This window comes from Cajanus cajan, chromosome 11, assembly GCF_000230855.2.
Source record: "Cajanus cajan strain Asha chromosome 11, NIPB_CcT2T_4, whole genome shotgun sequence".
Classification (NCBI taxonomy): domain Eukaryota; kingdom Viridiplantae; phylum Streptophyta; class Magnoliopsida; order Fabales; family Fabaceae; genus Cajanus; species Cajanus cajan.
In genome coordinates, this window is record NC_138527.1 from 28,177,244 (window position 1) to 28,195,307 (window position 18,064).

The following is an 18,064-nucleotide window of genomic DNA, read 5'->3' on the forward strand; positions in this document are numbered from 1 at the left end:
ATTAGATTACCTTTTTAATTTTTGAGACAACAATTCCTTTTTCACTGTTTTTCAAAGTTGAGTTTTATCCACTATTACTATAAAACTTCATCCAATAGAATATACTTTTAAATGGTGAACTTGCAATAAAGAAATTTAAAATTGAATAAATAAGTAATAACAAAATATGAAAATGTCACTTTTAAATTAAATTTAACCTTGTTATCAATTTGACAAATTGTTGAGAGTGAATATTGGTTCAAATATTCCATAACATTTCAAAGTCAAATATAAGTAATATTATGAAATTATAATAAAGTTTCATAATAAAAAATAAAAAATATATATTATCACTTGCCTATTTATCAAAATACATGTTCAAATTCTTTCTATTAATCTCTTTATATAATTGAAAAATCTCCTAGAATCTTAATTTGACGATAAAAAAAAAAAGAAATAAAAAAAATTAGTTTTTGTATATCATCATCATAAATTAGACTAAATCCATAAATATTATAAATTAAAAGGGCTAACACCTGATTTTGGATAAAAAAACATTCTTTGAAAACAATATTTTTTTGTAAAGTTTAGTAAAATAGAATTTATTGTAAAAATAATACACAAAAAAATCATTGTTAAAAAGGACTAAACTTTAAAAACACGTAAGTGAATGTAATTAATTTAATTATAAAAAATATTAAATTGAAATTGATAGAAGGTGTTAAAATTAATATGTGATATATATTGAAATTGAAAGAAAATTTTAAATCAAAAGCAACAACAACAATTAATACGTTATATATCTTATTTTTTGAAATAATTTAATGAGTACATGTTGCACAATTAAAAGATTTTAAAATCAAATAATTTAATGAGTACATGTTGCATAATTAAAAGATTTTAAAATAAAGCTTAAGCATTCATAAAACAAATAAATGGTAGAAAACATGATGGCACTAACCATAAACAGAAGAACTTGATGAATCACAACAACCTGACAAATTGGTGACAGTGAGATTGATTGTGTGCCTATTACTGAAATAGAAAAAAATAAGAAAGAATGGAAGATGAAAGTAACCGTGCACCAAATTGACATCACCATGGTTTCTCACTAATAGCAAACAAGAACCAACTTAGAGTGAAAAATGAAATAAGCAAAAAAAATAAAATAAAATATGGAGCAAGTAGCAATAAACTATTATCTAAAAGAAGAAAGGTGAAAAAAAAAAAGATGTGAAATAACCTATATGTAACAGACAGTATAAAAATCAAGAAACAATATCATGAGTATATAAGAAAATTATCATTTAAAGGAAAATGCAAATGCTATCACCCTACTTAATTTCATTTAAAATTTTAGCAGACAAAAAAAATTAAGGAACACGAAGAAGTAGTAAGAAATCTAGAACAATAAAGTACTAAGAAATTTATCCAAGTTAAAAAAAAATACTAAAACCGGTGAAAGCAAAGAGATAACACAGTATGCATGTACAGTAAAGAAATAAATATCCATAATATTTAATAATGACAGAAAACATGAACGACTTGTCAACAACGGTTCTTAACATGATATCTTAATAACAACACAATAAATAACCCCTCTATTTGAATTGTAATTGCAGATGGTAAAAGAAAACCATGGTGCCATAATAGTATCATATCGATGTTGGTAAAAGAGAGAAATAAAGATTCTACCGATAATTGTTTCAATTGTAACTATTAAATATATTATACTTTTATTTTTTGTAACTGTAAAAACTCTTACTTGCTAATTAAATCAACAAATGCAAAGAAGCGATGATGATCATCAAAGCCAATAAAAGAAAAAAAATGTAGTAGAAAAAAATGAAAATGAGAGACAAAGAGTATAAAAAAATGATTAGGAACTTTGTCAAAGAGTATAAGATAACGGTTTGTGGCATAGATAGGGTCATCAGTGATGGGTTTAACTCAGGGATTGTCGATCAAATAATTGAACAAAGAATGAATTTGGAAATTAAAAACAAAGAATGCGAATGAATGAATAGAAAGAAATAATGACAATACGAACCCGTTAAGGATTCGGGTGGCGAGCGTGCAATATTGGCAAGGGATTCGAAGTGTCCACAATTTGAATTGCGCGTCACACGTGCTCTCATCAAGATGCGATTTTGAAAACACATCGGAGCGTGAGAGAGATGGAAAGTGGGAGAGTAGAAATCATTTGTACAGTTATATATCAACAGTTATATAGTATGATGGTTTCTAATTTTTGAAAGAAGCAGTTACAAATTTAATGAAATTCCAAATTTGTACAGTTGAAGAAACAAAGTAAATGAGAGAGTTTAAGAGGTGATTATGTCATCTATTAAAAGGTAAAAAAGACAAAAGAAAAGTGGTAACCAAAACATTTCTTATCGTTTTTATATAATACTAGTGATAATAAAATAAAATTTAAAATTTAAAATTCAAAATTCAAAATTTAAAAATTAGAATTTAAGATTTTAAAATGAATTTTTAAGATTTAAATCTATTAATAAAATTTAAAATTTAAAATTTAAAATTTACAATTCAAAATTCAAAAATTAAAACTTAAAATTTAAAATTTAAAATTTTAAAATTTAAAATTTAAAATTTAAAATTTAAAATTTAAAATTTAAAATTTAAATTTAAAATTTAAAATTCAAAAATTAAAACTTAAAATTTAAAATTTAAAATTTTAAAATTTAAAATTTAAAATTTAAAATTTAAAATTTAAAATTTAAAATTTAAATTTAAAATTTAAAATTAAAATTTAAAATTTAAAATTTAAAATTTAAAATTTAAAATTTAAAATTTAAAATTTAAAATTTAAAATTTAAAATTTAAAATTTAAAATTTAAAATTTAAAATTTAAAATTTAAAATTTAAAATTTAAAATTTAAGATTTAAAATTTAAAATTTAAAATTTAAAATTTAAAATTTAAAATTTAAAATTTAAGATTTAAGATTTAAAATTTAAAATTTAAGATTTAAGATTTAAAATTTAAAATTTAAAATTTAAAATTTAAAATTTAAAATTTAAATTTTAAAATTTAAGATTTAAAATTTAAAAATTAAAATTTAAAAATTAAAATTTATTAATTAAAATTTAAAATTAAAATTAAAATCTAAAGTTTAAAATCTAAAATCTAAAATCTAAAATCTAAAATCTAAAATCTAAAATCTAAAAATTAAAATTTAAAATTTAAAATATAAAATATAAAATCTAAAATTTAAAAATTTGAAATTTAAATTTAAATTTAAAATCTAAAGTTTAAAATTTAAAATTTAAAATTTAAAGTTTAAAGTTTAAAATTTTAAATTTTAAATCTAAAATCTAAAATTTAAAATTTTAAATTTAAAATTTAAAAGTTAAAATTTAAAATTTGTAATTTAGAAATTAATATTTAAAATTTAAAATTTAAAATTTAAAATTTAAAATTTAAAATTAGGCATATATTAAATTTTAATTTTTAATAAAATATAGTTATATATTTAAATTTTTATATCCATTAAGATAGTAAGTTTAAATATGATTTTTTTTTATAATTTTAAAGGGAAAAAATGAATTCAGAAAATAGAGATATTTTAAATTTAAATTTTTAATAAGTTGGGTAAAATTAAATTCTTTTGTAAAAATAATACACCAACAAAAAAATCATTGTAAAAAAAAGACTAAATTTGAGAAATACATTGAGTTTATTAATTACGTAAACATATGTAATTAATTTAATTATAAAAAAAATTATTGTTATTATTTAATGGCACATATTATGGTTGTTAAGTAAAATTAAAGGAAAGTTTTTAAATTTAACGTGAATCATGAAGATATTCTCAATGGTGACTTTTATTTAAAATCCTTCTTATATGCGAAATAAATAATAAAAAATATGAATGAAATAAAAAGCAGGAAAAAAAAATGGAAGAATTATTTTAGTAGAAGTACAGGGAACCACAAAGTGTTGGATCTTAATTTTATTGCAAAATGTTGATACTCCAAATGCAAACAAAACATTAAAAATAACCTAAAAACCAAAGGCAAAACTAAATTATTGTCATTTATTAAAAAAAAGGCATTTTAATAGATTGATTTATTCTTATTAAATAATAGCATCCTCGTTTAAAGAAACTGTCTAAGACCATTATTTGATACCTATTTCAATGGTTAAGTTATTCAAAGTGAAAGCAATGCCATTTGTACTGAAAGTACAACCACCCTTAATTCTTCGCAATGCAATATCATAAAGTTGTCAAAGGGCAAATACCTATCAGTTATTATAAACTTTATCCAATTAAGGGAAGTCAATTTGATGGTTGAAATAAAATAATTTGCGGGAAAAAATGCGATGTTAATATTCCAGACCCAAATATTCATTCAAAAACTCCAATAAACCTATAACAAATTTGAACTATGAGAAAATCTCAACATGGAGCAATTTTTTAGAGTGAACAAAACAAAGAAATCTAATATACATAAGCGCAAAGGCACAAAAATAATAAAAAACAAAATTACTCTAACTCGCATCTGAACCTTTATAAGTCGCACTATTAACTATGTATGGTTTACGTTTTTAGAGGAAACATTCAAAATGAAAGGAAAACAAAATGAAATAAAACCAAGAATGAAGGGGATGTATATAATGGAAAGTATAATAGAGGAAGTGAGAGAGGATATACCGTAATGGAGAATAGATTATGCACCGATGTGTAGTTGGCTTAACAAAAAGAGAGGAAGCAAGAAAGATGAAATTTTGAGAGTGGGAATAATGAACGCAGTTACTTAAAAAGGTTATTTAGTGAGGAATAAAAGATTTTAAAAATATAGAAATGGCAGTTACTTGTATTATAAGATGGTGGTTATTAAGGGTAAAAAGATCATACTAAAAGTGGAGACCAAATGGTGATTATGAATATTTGTATCCCTTTTATATAATGTTATAGATATAATATTATAGTAAAGAAACACTTTCTTAACATTTTTAATTAATTTTTATCGATGATTAATCTGTCAAGAAATATTATATTTAGAGAAAAGTTCAAATTTGATACTAAATATTATATTTCACTACCTAAAACAAGGAAGAGAGAGAAATATATGCAAAATGAAAAATAATATCTTCACATCTAAAATGTTATTTGACACTTAATGAGAGGGAGATAATAGATAAAAAGAAAATTATATTTCAACGCCTCGTATGCTATCGAATATTGCAAGAGAGTGAGAAAATAAAAGTATATATAAGTATGAAAGGTGATATGATGTGATTAAAAATAAATAAAATAAAGAAAATGATCAATATTGATGAAGTGTTTAATAAAATTGAATGTTTAAAAATATTGCTCAAGAGAAAAAAAAATATAAACTCTATAAATGTTATGATGTAATAGAAAAATGAGAAAGAAAAAGTGATAATGAGTGTTAATTAAGCATTTGGAGAGAAAAATGCATGTACCAAAATTTCAATCCACGCATAATGTAATAAAAAAGAGAAAGAAATAACAAAAATTATTATTAGAGTGTATATATTTTGATGTAACAATATGACAAGTTATTACATTTAATATAGTTTTATTACTATATAACAAAAATAAAAGACAACAATATTCAACTAATCCAGGCTCCGACGCCATTGAGAGAGTCAAACCACTTGTGCCCGACATGGCTGAGGCAAAGCGCATCCCAATATCTCATGCCTAGCATGGCAAAACTCACGCGCAGTCCCAAATCAAGCAAATGTAAGGATGAAAAGTAAACATATACTTGTGGGTAATATTCAAACTCATTTCAACTTTGTGAGGAAATACCAAGTTTGACTTGGGTTTAATACGAAAAATAGCCGATTTATTGAATTGGGTGCAAGGACAGAGATGGGTATATACATACTCGTCCTGTACTCATACGCATATCCACTTTAAATTTTTAGAAACTTAGTTTATTTTTTTTAGAATTTACTTGACATTTACATAATTCTTATTTTATTTTAAATTTATTTCAAATGAAATTTAATTAATGTAAATTTCTAATTGTTATTTTATGTTTAAAAAGTTTATTTTTTGAATACTTTTTTACAAAAAAAATATTTAATTAATTTTTTGACAGGTACGAGGCAAGTACGGGGATGAGAATACGGATGAAAATTTCATACCCTTTGGATATGGGGACAGGGACAAGTATAGGGATACCAAAACTTGTACCATCCTGTCTCGTTGCCATCCTTACGTAGAGGGTCTTTACCTGACTCTTGCCTGATGTTACTCTATTGGTGCCTGATGTCAATTTATCCATAAATGATTCTCTCTCCTTATACTCAATGTCATTAAACTTAACACCCGACATGACCAAGTTAAAGATGATTTTCTCTCCTCACACCCGACACCACCAATCTTGTGTTTGACATCATGAGAATGAGAACCCTTGACCTTGAGTCACGCTTGATGCTCTGAAGACACGTCTACCATGATGATGAGTTCTACACTTGGCAAAAGCTCAAATTGTAACGACCCGGCAGGTCACCACACTCATAACCGCAGCACACCGGAAACACTAGACAGAATAGAACGAGTATATAAATATAGGATCTAGAATATAAATATATACAAATGTTCCAATCCGACTAGAGTTAGGGCGTATAATATAAAATACAATCCAAAATAGCCAGATAGTGGCTTAACATCCAAAACATCAGTCAGTTAAGACTCCCCGTCCTCTGCCAGCTATAAGCTTGCTCCTATCACAAATCTAGCCCTGCTCTGCTCCCATACAAGTATGATCATCGCAGTCCAAACACATGGAAACAACAAGGGTAAGCTAGTATAAAAAGAACAAGATATAGGAAATTTTTTAAGTAATAACAGCAATTACAACCATCAACAATTCATCCATAAACATCCTGTCAGTTATTACCACACAGTTTATCAATACACACAAAATGCGTCGTCACGCATATCACCTCGGAGATCTCCTACAACACCTCAGCCTTTCGGCCTACAACACCTCAGCCTTTCGGCCTACAACACCTCAGTCTTTCGGCCTACAACATCTAATATCAACACACAGTACAACACCATTGTACAGCTCAACATATCATCTTACAATAATGTACAAGTGATACAACTCAACATAATAACTTACAACAATATACAACTGATACAACTCAACATCAGCAACAGTATTATCCACTAATCATCACATCATATTCGCCTATTTTAATTCAACTCAAACATTATTAATAGCATGATCAATAACTTTACAACATACAACATATAATACGACCCACCCGTCTTGTTTACAACTCATCAATCATGCAAAATTACCTACCCAAACAACACCAATCAACCTAAGCACCTAAAACAACTTAACCAATGCTGACAGCTTGACCCCTCTTCACTAAAACAACCATATCTGGAGTTCTAGAACTCCTTTTTGGGTGATTCCAGCGCCATTGGAAAACTAATATCCAAGGCTACAACTTTCAAGAAGACTACAAAGTCCAATTCTGAAAGCACAAATGCGCTCAGCGCCTCAAAAGCGCTCAGCGCTTTACCTCCAAAGATTCTCCTCTAGCTCTCTGCCCCCAAAGCGCTCAGCGCTTTAAAACGGCTCAGCTGTTTGGTTCCATAAACTCTTTCCTGTCACGAAACTCCCAAAGGGCTCAGCCGTTCAAAACGGCTCAGCCGTTTGTGACAGCAAACACAATCCCTCCACCATTTTTGAACAACAATCCTGCAAAAATAAGAAATCCAAGCACATGCAATCCACCCAAAACACCCCATTTTCATCCAACAACCCAAAAAATCAATTCTTTTTCAATATGCAACCATGAAAACATCAAAACCCCAAATTTTCAATATTACTCCGAAATCCCGAAAACCTTAATTTCATCATTCTCAACCAAAAATCACCAAACATCAAACAGCTAAGGAGTTCTTAGAACTCTCTTTAAACCAAAAACTCAGCAAAACCTAGCTTCCCTTACCTCGGTTCAACGGCTCCGAGCTTCGGGAAATGACAAGGAAGAAAGAAGAGAAATGGAGAAGAAGAACGACGACCGGAGAAGAAGAACAAGCTTCACGCCCACAGCTAGCTCCAAAAGCTACTACTCAGCACCTAAGCTCAAGAAGATCACCACAAGGAATCAGAAATGAGCAGGGGATTTGGGGAAGAAAAGTATGAGAGTGAGTGAGAGTTCGGGAAAAAGGAAAGAAAAGACCAGGGACCTCACACAAATTGTCCAAACCCACCTGAAAACTTGAAATCCACCAACGTGCAACACATAATTCTACATCTAGGCGTCATAGGCAACTTTAAAACAAGGTCAAAAACAACATGCAACCATTACACTTTTAAAAACCACCAAATTCTACTCTCAAACAACTTCAAGGACCACAACTTCGTCAATTATCATATCATGGATTCAATTAGTATCAACTACAAATTAAGTGATTCTAAGCAATAATGTGTTAACTATTATTCAAAATACAAAACTTCTCTTACCTCTAGTCAATCAATCGTGAAGAGGAGAAATAGAAGAAAGGAACTTCGCATGACCTCTGACTTGATATTTCTAACTTCGAGAGCTCGAATCTCCAACTTAGCCAAGTATATTTACTATAGGAAAGAAAGAAGGGAAGGATTTTAGGTTATAAATATGGAGAAGAACACTTGAGCTCTAAAGAACTTCTCACTAACTTCTCTCTAGAGTTTCTTAAAACATAAACTTATGAAGTTTACATCTTAAGAAAAATCTTATATATTCTTCCTTAAGTTGAATCAACTTAACTCTGACTCAACTACCACATAAACAACTTAACTCTCAAGGACCCCTTGACCTTTTGAGTTTTACAACAACAATACTAACAACATGAACTATAACACTATACATTTTGGTTAATTATTGTGTTTTGTCAATAATTATATGTTGTGGTGTTTTGAGGTGTGGTGTTGAGAGATTCTGAGAGTTAAGGAACTCTTAAGGAGTCTTTTAGGTATTTTAGAGGATTTTTATAGGTAGAAGTCTAATTTGACCTTAAAGGAAGAAGTATATAAGATTTATTTTGAGACTTGAGTTTCATAAACTCATTCCTTAGAAAACTTAGAGACATAAACTAGAGAGAAGGACTCTAAAACTCAAACTTATTTTTTCTTCTTTATAGACACCCCAAAGGTGAAGATCATTGTTGATCAACTAAGTCGTGATTTGAAGTGGTTGAAGCTAAGGATTGATGTTGGTGAAGAGCTTGCAGTTACTTGGAGCTCGTCCATTTTCTTCTTCTTCCTCAATTCACTTTGATCTTGAGGTCAGGGAAGCTATAACTCATATTGCGTTGATTTTTTGATGCATGTGTTGTTTGAAAACATATTTGATGCATGGCTGTGTGAATAATTGAGATGGGATCGCATGTTATTGAGTTTGGTGTTCTTGGTTTTGAGGAGGATAAATTGGTGAACTTGAATGATTTTGGTCGTATGTTGGTTTTGAGATTGAATTTGAGCTATTTTGCAAAAGAGACTTTATTGATACCGTGTTAAGCCCCACATGAGGTTGTTTGGCATGATACATGATAAAGAGTGTGGAAGGATCTTTGTGACAATCACATCGAGCATGAGAAGGTTCACACTAGACGCGGGAGCTCTAGTGGACTCCTTGTTGTAAATTTGTCAAGCATTGGGAGGTTGCATTATTGGGCATAACCTTCCAATAATAAATTTAAGTAACTCTCTGTTTGAACCACGTTGGGTGTAGGGTATTCACTATCGAGCGTCACCTTGTTCCTACAATTGAAATGCATACAATTGTTTGATAAATTGGAATAATTATTAGATATATGAATTGCATGAACTAATTGATTATGTTGAGTGAAGTATGTGTAATTAACTATATTGTTTGGAATTTTGATGATATAAATATGTGTTTTGGCTAAAGTGATTCTTAATAACACATGCAATTAGGAATAATGTCTTTACTCAACACAAACAACTCATTTTCTACACAAAAAGCAATATGCAACAACAACATAAATCAAATCATCATATTCTTCCTCATGCACTTAAACCCTAACCTTCACATATCTCTTCACCAAATTCAATCAACTTAGCCAAAGAAAGTAAAAATCCAAACCATGTTCAGTACCAACATCACCCAACAACTCCATCATACAACAAGGAAAAACTCAAATCTAGCTTCCCTTACCTTGGGTAGCTCAGCTCCAAGGTAGAAGAGAAGAAAGACCGAGACTCTGCTATAGAATCATCAACTTGATTCAAGGATTCCACCACTTGAATCACAACAACACAACTTAAAAAAAGATTGGAAAAAGAAGAGGAGAAGATTGAGAGAAAAAAAGCTCACGGAACAAAAACCTTCTCTCTAGAATCCTCTCTTTAAACTTATGAGGGAAATAAGTTTATGAGGCTCTATTTAAACAAAAATCTTATATATTCTTCCCTTCGGACTCAAACTGGATTTCTGCCGAAAAGAATCCCCTTCTCAACACTATTAAAGCTCTTAAAGGATTTTCAGACCCCTAAACCTCTAAACATTGATTGACAACTCACTCAATAGTATAAAATAATTAAAAATAATATATTATCACAACTTACAGTGTTACACTTAGTAAACTTTATTTCCAAATCATTAGAGGTTAAAAATAATGAGTTTAAATTTTAGAAAAAAAAATATTTTACAAAAATTAAAATTAAGATCTACTCATTAATTTTACAAGGACAAAAAAATATTTATAAATTTTAAAAAGATAAAAAATAAAAAAAATTACAAAGGCCAAAACAAAATCATCTTTTTTACAATGACTAAATCTATATATTATATTTATTGTTTAAATATTTTTACATTTCTTTAATATAACAATTTAAAATGATATTTATTTTTTTAACAAAATTTTAATCTTCTTAAAATAGATAAATATACTTCTTTGTCCGTACACGAGCCAATACTTAAAATTCGTATTCTTTTTATTTATAAAGACCCGCTAAAATATTCAACTGAAATGTTTGAAGAAAAAAAAAAAGTTTCGCAGAGCTTCATCATTGATCAATCATCTTCTCCTCATAGAACTCCAAAGAAATTCAAGAAACTTCTCGTAATCCCCCTCTCAATTTTTCTGATGCTTTGTACTTCACTCAACCACTTCAGCACCCTCCAATAATGATTCATCACCTTCATTATTATTCTTAAATTTCATTTTTGTAAAAACAAAATCCATTTTTTTCATCTTAATTTCTGCTACTGAGTATCGATATTTCATTTTCTTTAATTTGAGGGAGCTTTGGGATTTGAGTTGGAGGAAACTCAAGAAAGTTGTGTTTTTGGATTGTGGGTACTTGAGTTTTTGTTGGAAGGAGAAAATGAGTGACCAGAAGAAAAATTTTCGGTTAGAAGAGTTCAAGCACCGGGAAGGCATTGATCCTGACAAGACATGGACCATGTTGGAACATGCAATCCATGAGATATACAATCAAAATATCAGTGGTCTCAGTTATGAAGTGCTTTACAGGTATCTTTCATTCTTTCTCGTGATTCTTTACTATGTGTTATTGTTTGTTGAAAAACTGTCTTCCCGTGATATCATTCTGTCTGTCTTTGATAACCACTGTGCAATTATTTGTTTTGTTTTGTGAAGATATGCATAGGTGTAATTGTTGTGGAATTTTCGATTTTTACATTCATTTGCATGCCATTTCAAGATGTGTTTGATAAAATTTAGCACTTCTCTTCCATAAAACTAAAAGAATTAAATGAAGAATTGAAGTCTTTAACATGTTGGAAGCCCACAAAAAGTTTAATACTTTCTTCATATGTAATTAGAAAGATTATTCGACTGATTAATTAGAATGATATAGAGTTAAACACAGAATTTGCATCAATTTATGAAACCTTGATTTTGTATGTCATGAAACTTAGCAATATTGAACAAGATGCAAATTATATAGTGGTAGCAACACAGAACAAATTCCAAATGTATAGTTTCAGTTGTAAATGTGGTGAATTAACATAATAATGTAATAAAAAACATGTCCGTAGTTATTGATTGTGTGCTATAGTACCACTATAGTGGCGCAGCGGTGTGATGCACTGGTGCTGCCTTGGACTGCTACAAAATCTGCATGGCAGTGTGTTTGTACAAAATTTGCTACATTAAATATGGCCATTTATGCTGCTATAGTGGCACTACTGAGCATATTGAAAATCCATTTTTGTTCTCAAAATTGCATTCGTTGTTTTTATATATATATTTTTTTCATGATTCACGAGGACAATGGATTTAATGTTTCTGACAATTCTTTTGCTTGGTTATTGTGTGGATTTAGAAATGCATATAATATGGTTCTCCACAAATTTGGTGACAAGCTATACTCAGGGCTGGTTGAAACCATGACTGCTCGTCTCAAAGAGATAGCTAGATCTCTTGAAGCCACTCAAGGAGGTTCTTTTCTGGAAGAAATGAACAAGAAATGGAATGACCATAATAAGGCCTTAAAAATGATTAGAGAAATTATGATGTACATGGATAGGATTTACATCCCACATGCTGGGAAAACCCCTGTTGATCAACTTGGCTTGAACCTGTGGAGAGAAAATGTTATATATTCAAATCAGATAAGCACCCGACTGTTGAATGCACTTTTGGAATTGGTGTACGGTGAACGTACAGGTGAAGTTATTAACAGAGGATTGTTTAGAAATATAACAAAGATGTTAATGGATTTAGGTCCTTCTGTTTATGGGCAAGAATTTGAGACTCAATTTCTTCTAGTTTCAGCTGAGTTCTACCAAGCAGAATCCCAGAAGTTAATTGAGTGTTGTGCTTGTGGGGATTTTCTGAAGATAGCTGAGAGCCGCATGAAACAGGAAATCGATAGAGTGAGCTATTACTTGGATCCCATGACTGAAAAGAAAATAACTAATGTGGTAGAGAAGGTGATGATTGAAAATAACCTGCTTATATTAATACATATGGATTCTGGGTTGGTAAGCATGCTTTGTAATGATAAATATGAAGATTTGGGTAGAATGTATAAATTGTTCCGTCGTGTTGCTAACGGTCTCTTCAAAATATATGAAGTGATGACTTCACACATCAAAGAGTCTGGTAAACAGCTTGTCATGGATCGTGACAGGTTGAAGGATCCTGTTGAATTTGTGGAGAGGCTCTTAGATGAAAAAGAGAAGTATGAAAAGATTATAAATTTGGCATTTAATAAGGATAAGTTTTTCCAGAATGCTTTGAAATCCTCATTTGAATATTTCATCAACTTGAATCCCCATTCTCCAGAGTTCATTTCACTATTTGTAGATGCAATGCTGCGGCAAGGTCTCAAGGGGGTAAGTGAGGATGATATAGAGATTACTCTTGACAAGGTGATGATGTTATTCCGGTACTTGCAAGAAAAAGATGAGTTTGAGAGTTATTACAAACGGCATCTGGCAAAGCGGCTTTTGTATGGAAAAACAGTTTCTGATGATGTAGAAAGAAGTTTCATAGTTAAGCTCAGGACTGAATGTGGTTATCAATTCACCTCTAAATTAGAGGGCATGTTTACAGACATGAAAACCTCCCGAGACACAATGCAGGGCTTTTATACCAGCCACCCCAAGTTAAGAGATGGTCCCACGCTTACTGTGCAGGTTTTGACAGCGGAGGTATGGCCTACTCAATCTATTGTTACATGCAACCTGCCAGCTGAAATGTCTGAGCTTTGTGAGAAGTTCCAATCATATTACCTCGGCATGCATATGGGCAGGAAATTGTCCTGGCAAACTGATATGGGCACAGCAGACTTAAAAGCCACCTTTGGTAAAGGTCAGAAACATCAGTTAAATGTCTCCACTTACCAAATGTGTGTCCTCATGCTCTTTAACAATGCTGATAGACTAAGCTACAAGGAAATTGAGCAAGCAACTAAGATTCCCTCTTCGAATCTGAAGAGTTGCCTGCAATCATTGGCTTTGGTTAAGAAAAGAAATGTACTTAGAAAGGAGCCTATGAGTAAAGATGTAGGTGAGGATGATGCTTTCTTTGTTAATGACAAGTTCAGAAGCAAACTATACAAGGTAAAAATAGGAACTGTAGTTGCACAAAAGGAATCAGAACCTGAGAAACTGGAAACTCGAAAACGAGTGGAGGAAGACCGGAAGCCGCTGATTGAGGCTACCATAGTAAGGATCATGAAATCAAGGAAGCTACTTGATCATAACAATCTCGTAGCTGAGGTCACAAAGCAGTTGCAGTCACGGTTCCTCCCAAATCCAACAGCTGTAAAGAAACATATTGAGTCTCTCATTGAGAGGGAATTTTTGGAAAGAGATGCTAGAGACAGGAAGATGTATAGATATCTTTACTAGAATTGTTCAAGCTTGTTGGTTTCAGTGAAATTACAGTGATACAAATGTGGTGTCTTGTGAACTAGGTGAAAAATTACCTTTGTAACACAGCCATTGATTCTTAATGCATATCAATTTTTTCTTTCGGTCATGCTGTTTTACCTTATTATGTGCATCACTTAACATGTATACTAATGTCTGTACATCTACGAGGCTCCTTTCTCCTAATGTTGGAGTTTAACCCGTGGAAGTTCTAATATAGGATATCCATTCTTGATAATGTTGCTGTTACAGCTGGAAGGTCCCAACTAAGTATTTAAATAAAGGGTGGTGTGCATATGTATTCCTTTTGTATATGATATGGCAAAATTAAGTTAACTGGATGTCATGATTAAGCCTTCTGCTAGATGAATCTCTTATGAAATTACTGGGTCATTATTAATTAACAGGAAAATAAAAAATTAAGAAAAAAGCATTTTTAAATGAGGCTCCTTAAGATATATTTGATTTAAGAAAAAGTTTTTAAAATAATTAATATAAGAAATTGTGAAAATATTTTTTTAATCATTTTCTATATTATTTGAAAATATAGAACAAAATAAAATTAAATTGATAGTATTTTATAATTATTAGAGGAATCAAGATATTTCGTACTTATATTTATTTGTGATAAGAATATAACTTTAGAAACATTTGCATATCAACTATAGCAAGAGATGAGATGAGGGAAAAAAAAGACAATTGTATAAGTAATGTAAAGTTTTCATTTACAATAGAAATGTAACTCGCAAAGATTAAAAGACTAAAACGTGAAAACAAAATTTTCATTAATTTATTTTTTAAGGATGTCGCAAAGAACAAAACAATCTCATTAAAAATAGAGAATAAAAACAATTGAGGGAGAAGATATATCTTCTACATATTGTTATAAATTATAAAGATTGGAAAGATTATAAAGATGGTCGCAATAAAAATTGAATCTAGGTCCTCATACTTCTAATTACTCCAATCTCTCCTACCTAACTACTAGACTAGCCTTACTAATTAAAGATTGATTATGACTAAAAATAATATTAGATAATTTAAAATTAGTAGTATTTTAAAAATAATTATTAACACTTGATTATCCCGTATAGAAATAAATAAGAGATTATCTCATTTTAGAACCGCCTGATAATTCATCAGCAAGAGGAGAATCTAAGTTGAAATCAAAGTATTAGGTGGAGAAAGCTTGGATAAGCATCATAGCTGATGCCATCTCCCCAATAAAACCTCACACACCTAGTGAAAACTTCCCAAAATCTTCAACATCGATTGAGCCTTTGAAGTTTAAATTTCCTTGCGCTCCCTAATCACTTCCATTGTATTATTATGAGAACCACCAACTTGAATAGCCTTCTTAGCCTTATCACTAAGCCCTAGCCCTAACTCTCATCCCTTCACCACACCAATAGCCACCTTCATGCTCTCAACAACCGTGTTCCAACCACAATGACTCACCATCCCCCCAATAGCAACAGGCTCCAATATCAACAACTGTGGGGCCCAACCTATATCAAGTAACCCTAGTTGCTTCTTCTCGCTCTCTCCTTAGAGTCCTTCATAAAAACATCATCACCTTCTTCATTGTAATTCTTCTTCACCACCCAAATGAAATCATAACCACAACCATAGTGCATGAGCTATCTCAACAAGCTGAACACAAGGAAACCCATTCAAGTTACCAAAACTAACGTACAAAACCAAACCCTCTTTCTTTGTGTCAAGCCATTCATGCCAACCTTCTTCTCCTCCTTTTTTAACACAACATCCTCGTCCAACCTTGTCCAAACCATCGTTGTTCAGGCACATGGAAACCGGGCCCAAGCTCCAACACCTTGTTCCGTACGTACACCCTCTAGTAGTGCTCCTCGTACTCACCCTCGAAGGCGTGAAAGCTATTGAACACCGCGTCGAAGCTTCTCATAGTGGAATCGTTAACCACCTTCATTAAGCTTCCGTAAGGGTTTGGCTTTCTCATCCAATCCGGTAGCTGCAACCTCGTCATCTCCCACACCCATGCAGCAACCCCAACAATGCCACCAATCCTGCGTACGTCTAGCTTTAGCAAGACAAAACACCCTTGGTGCCATGAAGACACCTCCGACACAATTGTGAGTTCTACGCATGCAAACTCATGAATTTGGTTCACACTACCTAAAAATCAAAAAAATCACTAACATGCATTGCAACCATTCACACATGCATCATTAATGACATGAATCTACTCAGAATGTCAACATGCAACAACCATTAAAATCAAAACATGCATTTCACCTCCAACATACCACAAGAACACCAAAGCCTTCGACATGCACCATACGCACTCACCACCATCGAATTCATCAACATAATCATGGATTCCAAGAATCCAAGATACATACAACTTAACAAATCAACCATAAATTAGTTCTAGTTTTCCTTACTTGAATCCATTGAAAATAAAGGAAAAAGAAGAAGTGAAAGTTGAGCTTTAACCAACAAGAAGCTTCACACCACACCACGATTTCGATTCTCAGCTAAGAGCTTTGAATCTTCGCCCAACAACCATCCTACGCACTCGTGATTCTATAAAGAAGAAGAAGAAAGATTAGCACTCCAAAGTTTCTGTTGTTCTTTGATCAGGCAGACGCATTGATTGGTAACCTAGAATACTAAAAAAATAAGCGTGTGATGACACTGACCTCAAGAACTTATTCATGGGATACGTGCAAGCCTATCATCTCAGGCAAGTGACAAAATGAGAACCAAAAAAGTATAGAGAGAAAGAAGAGAGGAAAGCTTTTTCGGATGATCAAACAATGTGGCAAGGGCCTCTATTTATAGAGTTTCGGAAGCTCGTAAACCATTCAAAAGTTAAGGGATAAACCTTATCCCATAAACCAATTGGATAAACTTTATCCGAATATGACCATTTAGAGAATAAAATATTAGATTTGATAAAGTTATACGAGAATTTTAAAGACTGAAGTAACTCTTAATTTGAAACATAAAAAATAGTTATTTTCGATTAAGGTTCGCCTTAATCAAAATAATTTAATGTAATAAAAAATAAAAATATTTTTAAATTCCATTTTTGCACACGCATCGGAGCAAATCAACATATTTGAATTACAATAGGCTCATAAGGCTCATTCTCATGTACACGAGCCCAACACCCTTTTGTTTGTCCCTTTGAAAGTGTTAGAAGTACTTTGATATATAAAAACTCAATACTTGAGTTGTCGAAACAATGTAAGACTTGTTCTTTTGAAATAACATGCATATATATGCAATAGTTTCTCTCTCTAATATCTCTATAAGATTTCTTAAGAATAGAACTTATGAAATTCAATTTTTAAAAGAAATCTTATATACTTTTCTCCTCAAGATTATATTGAACCTTTATCCAAATAAATCCTCTAAAACACCTTAAGACTCATTGGAAGTTCCTTAACTTCGAGAGTTTTTCAACCACCTCCTCAAAACAACTCAACATATGATTATCGAAAAAAAAAACATAAATTAATCAAAAATCTCTATCTTTGATATTTTATGCTCCCTGGGAAAAAAATAATAATTTACACTGATTAAGAAAATTCAAAATTAGTTAACACTGTTTTCATTACGTGGACTTTTCTGTAGTATATTCAGATGGTGTATAATTTTTTTCAAAAACAATAAATCAACATATTATACATTTAAATAAATTTATAGAAATAAAAAAT

General features: G+C 30.7%; 1 protein-coding gene and 1 long non-coding RNA gene across 2 annotated transcripts; one reads left to right on the forward strand and one right to left on the reverse strand.

Annotated features, from left to right (window-relative positions):
• Positions 1-5,015: 5,015 nt before the first annotated feature.
• LOC145953281 (uncharacterized) lies at positions 5,016-17,272 on the reverse strand. Its single transcript, XR_014430819.1, has 3 exons — positions 17,042-17,272; positions 7,956-16,925; positions 5,016-6,729 (listed from the first exon to the last, which is right to left on the reverse strand). It is a non-coding gene; the product is annotated as an uncharacterized LOC145953281 (long non-coding RNA).
• On the forward strand, positions 10,854-14,464 carry LOC109800343 (cullin-3A). The gene is made up of 3 exons (XM_020361133.3): positions 10,854-11,076; positions 11,261-11,490; positions 12,305-14,464. Exons 1-3 carry the CDS (start codon positions 10,984-10,986, stop codon positions 14,337-14,339), a joined length of 2,358 nt encoding a protein of 785 aa, XP_020216722.2. The 5' UTR covers positions 10,854-10,983; the 3' UTR covers positions 14,340-14,464.
• Positions 17,273-18,064: the final 792 nt, after the last annotated feature.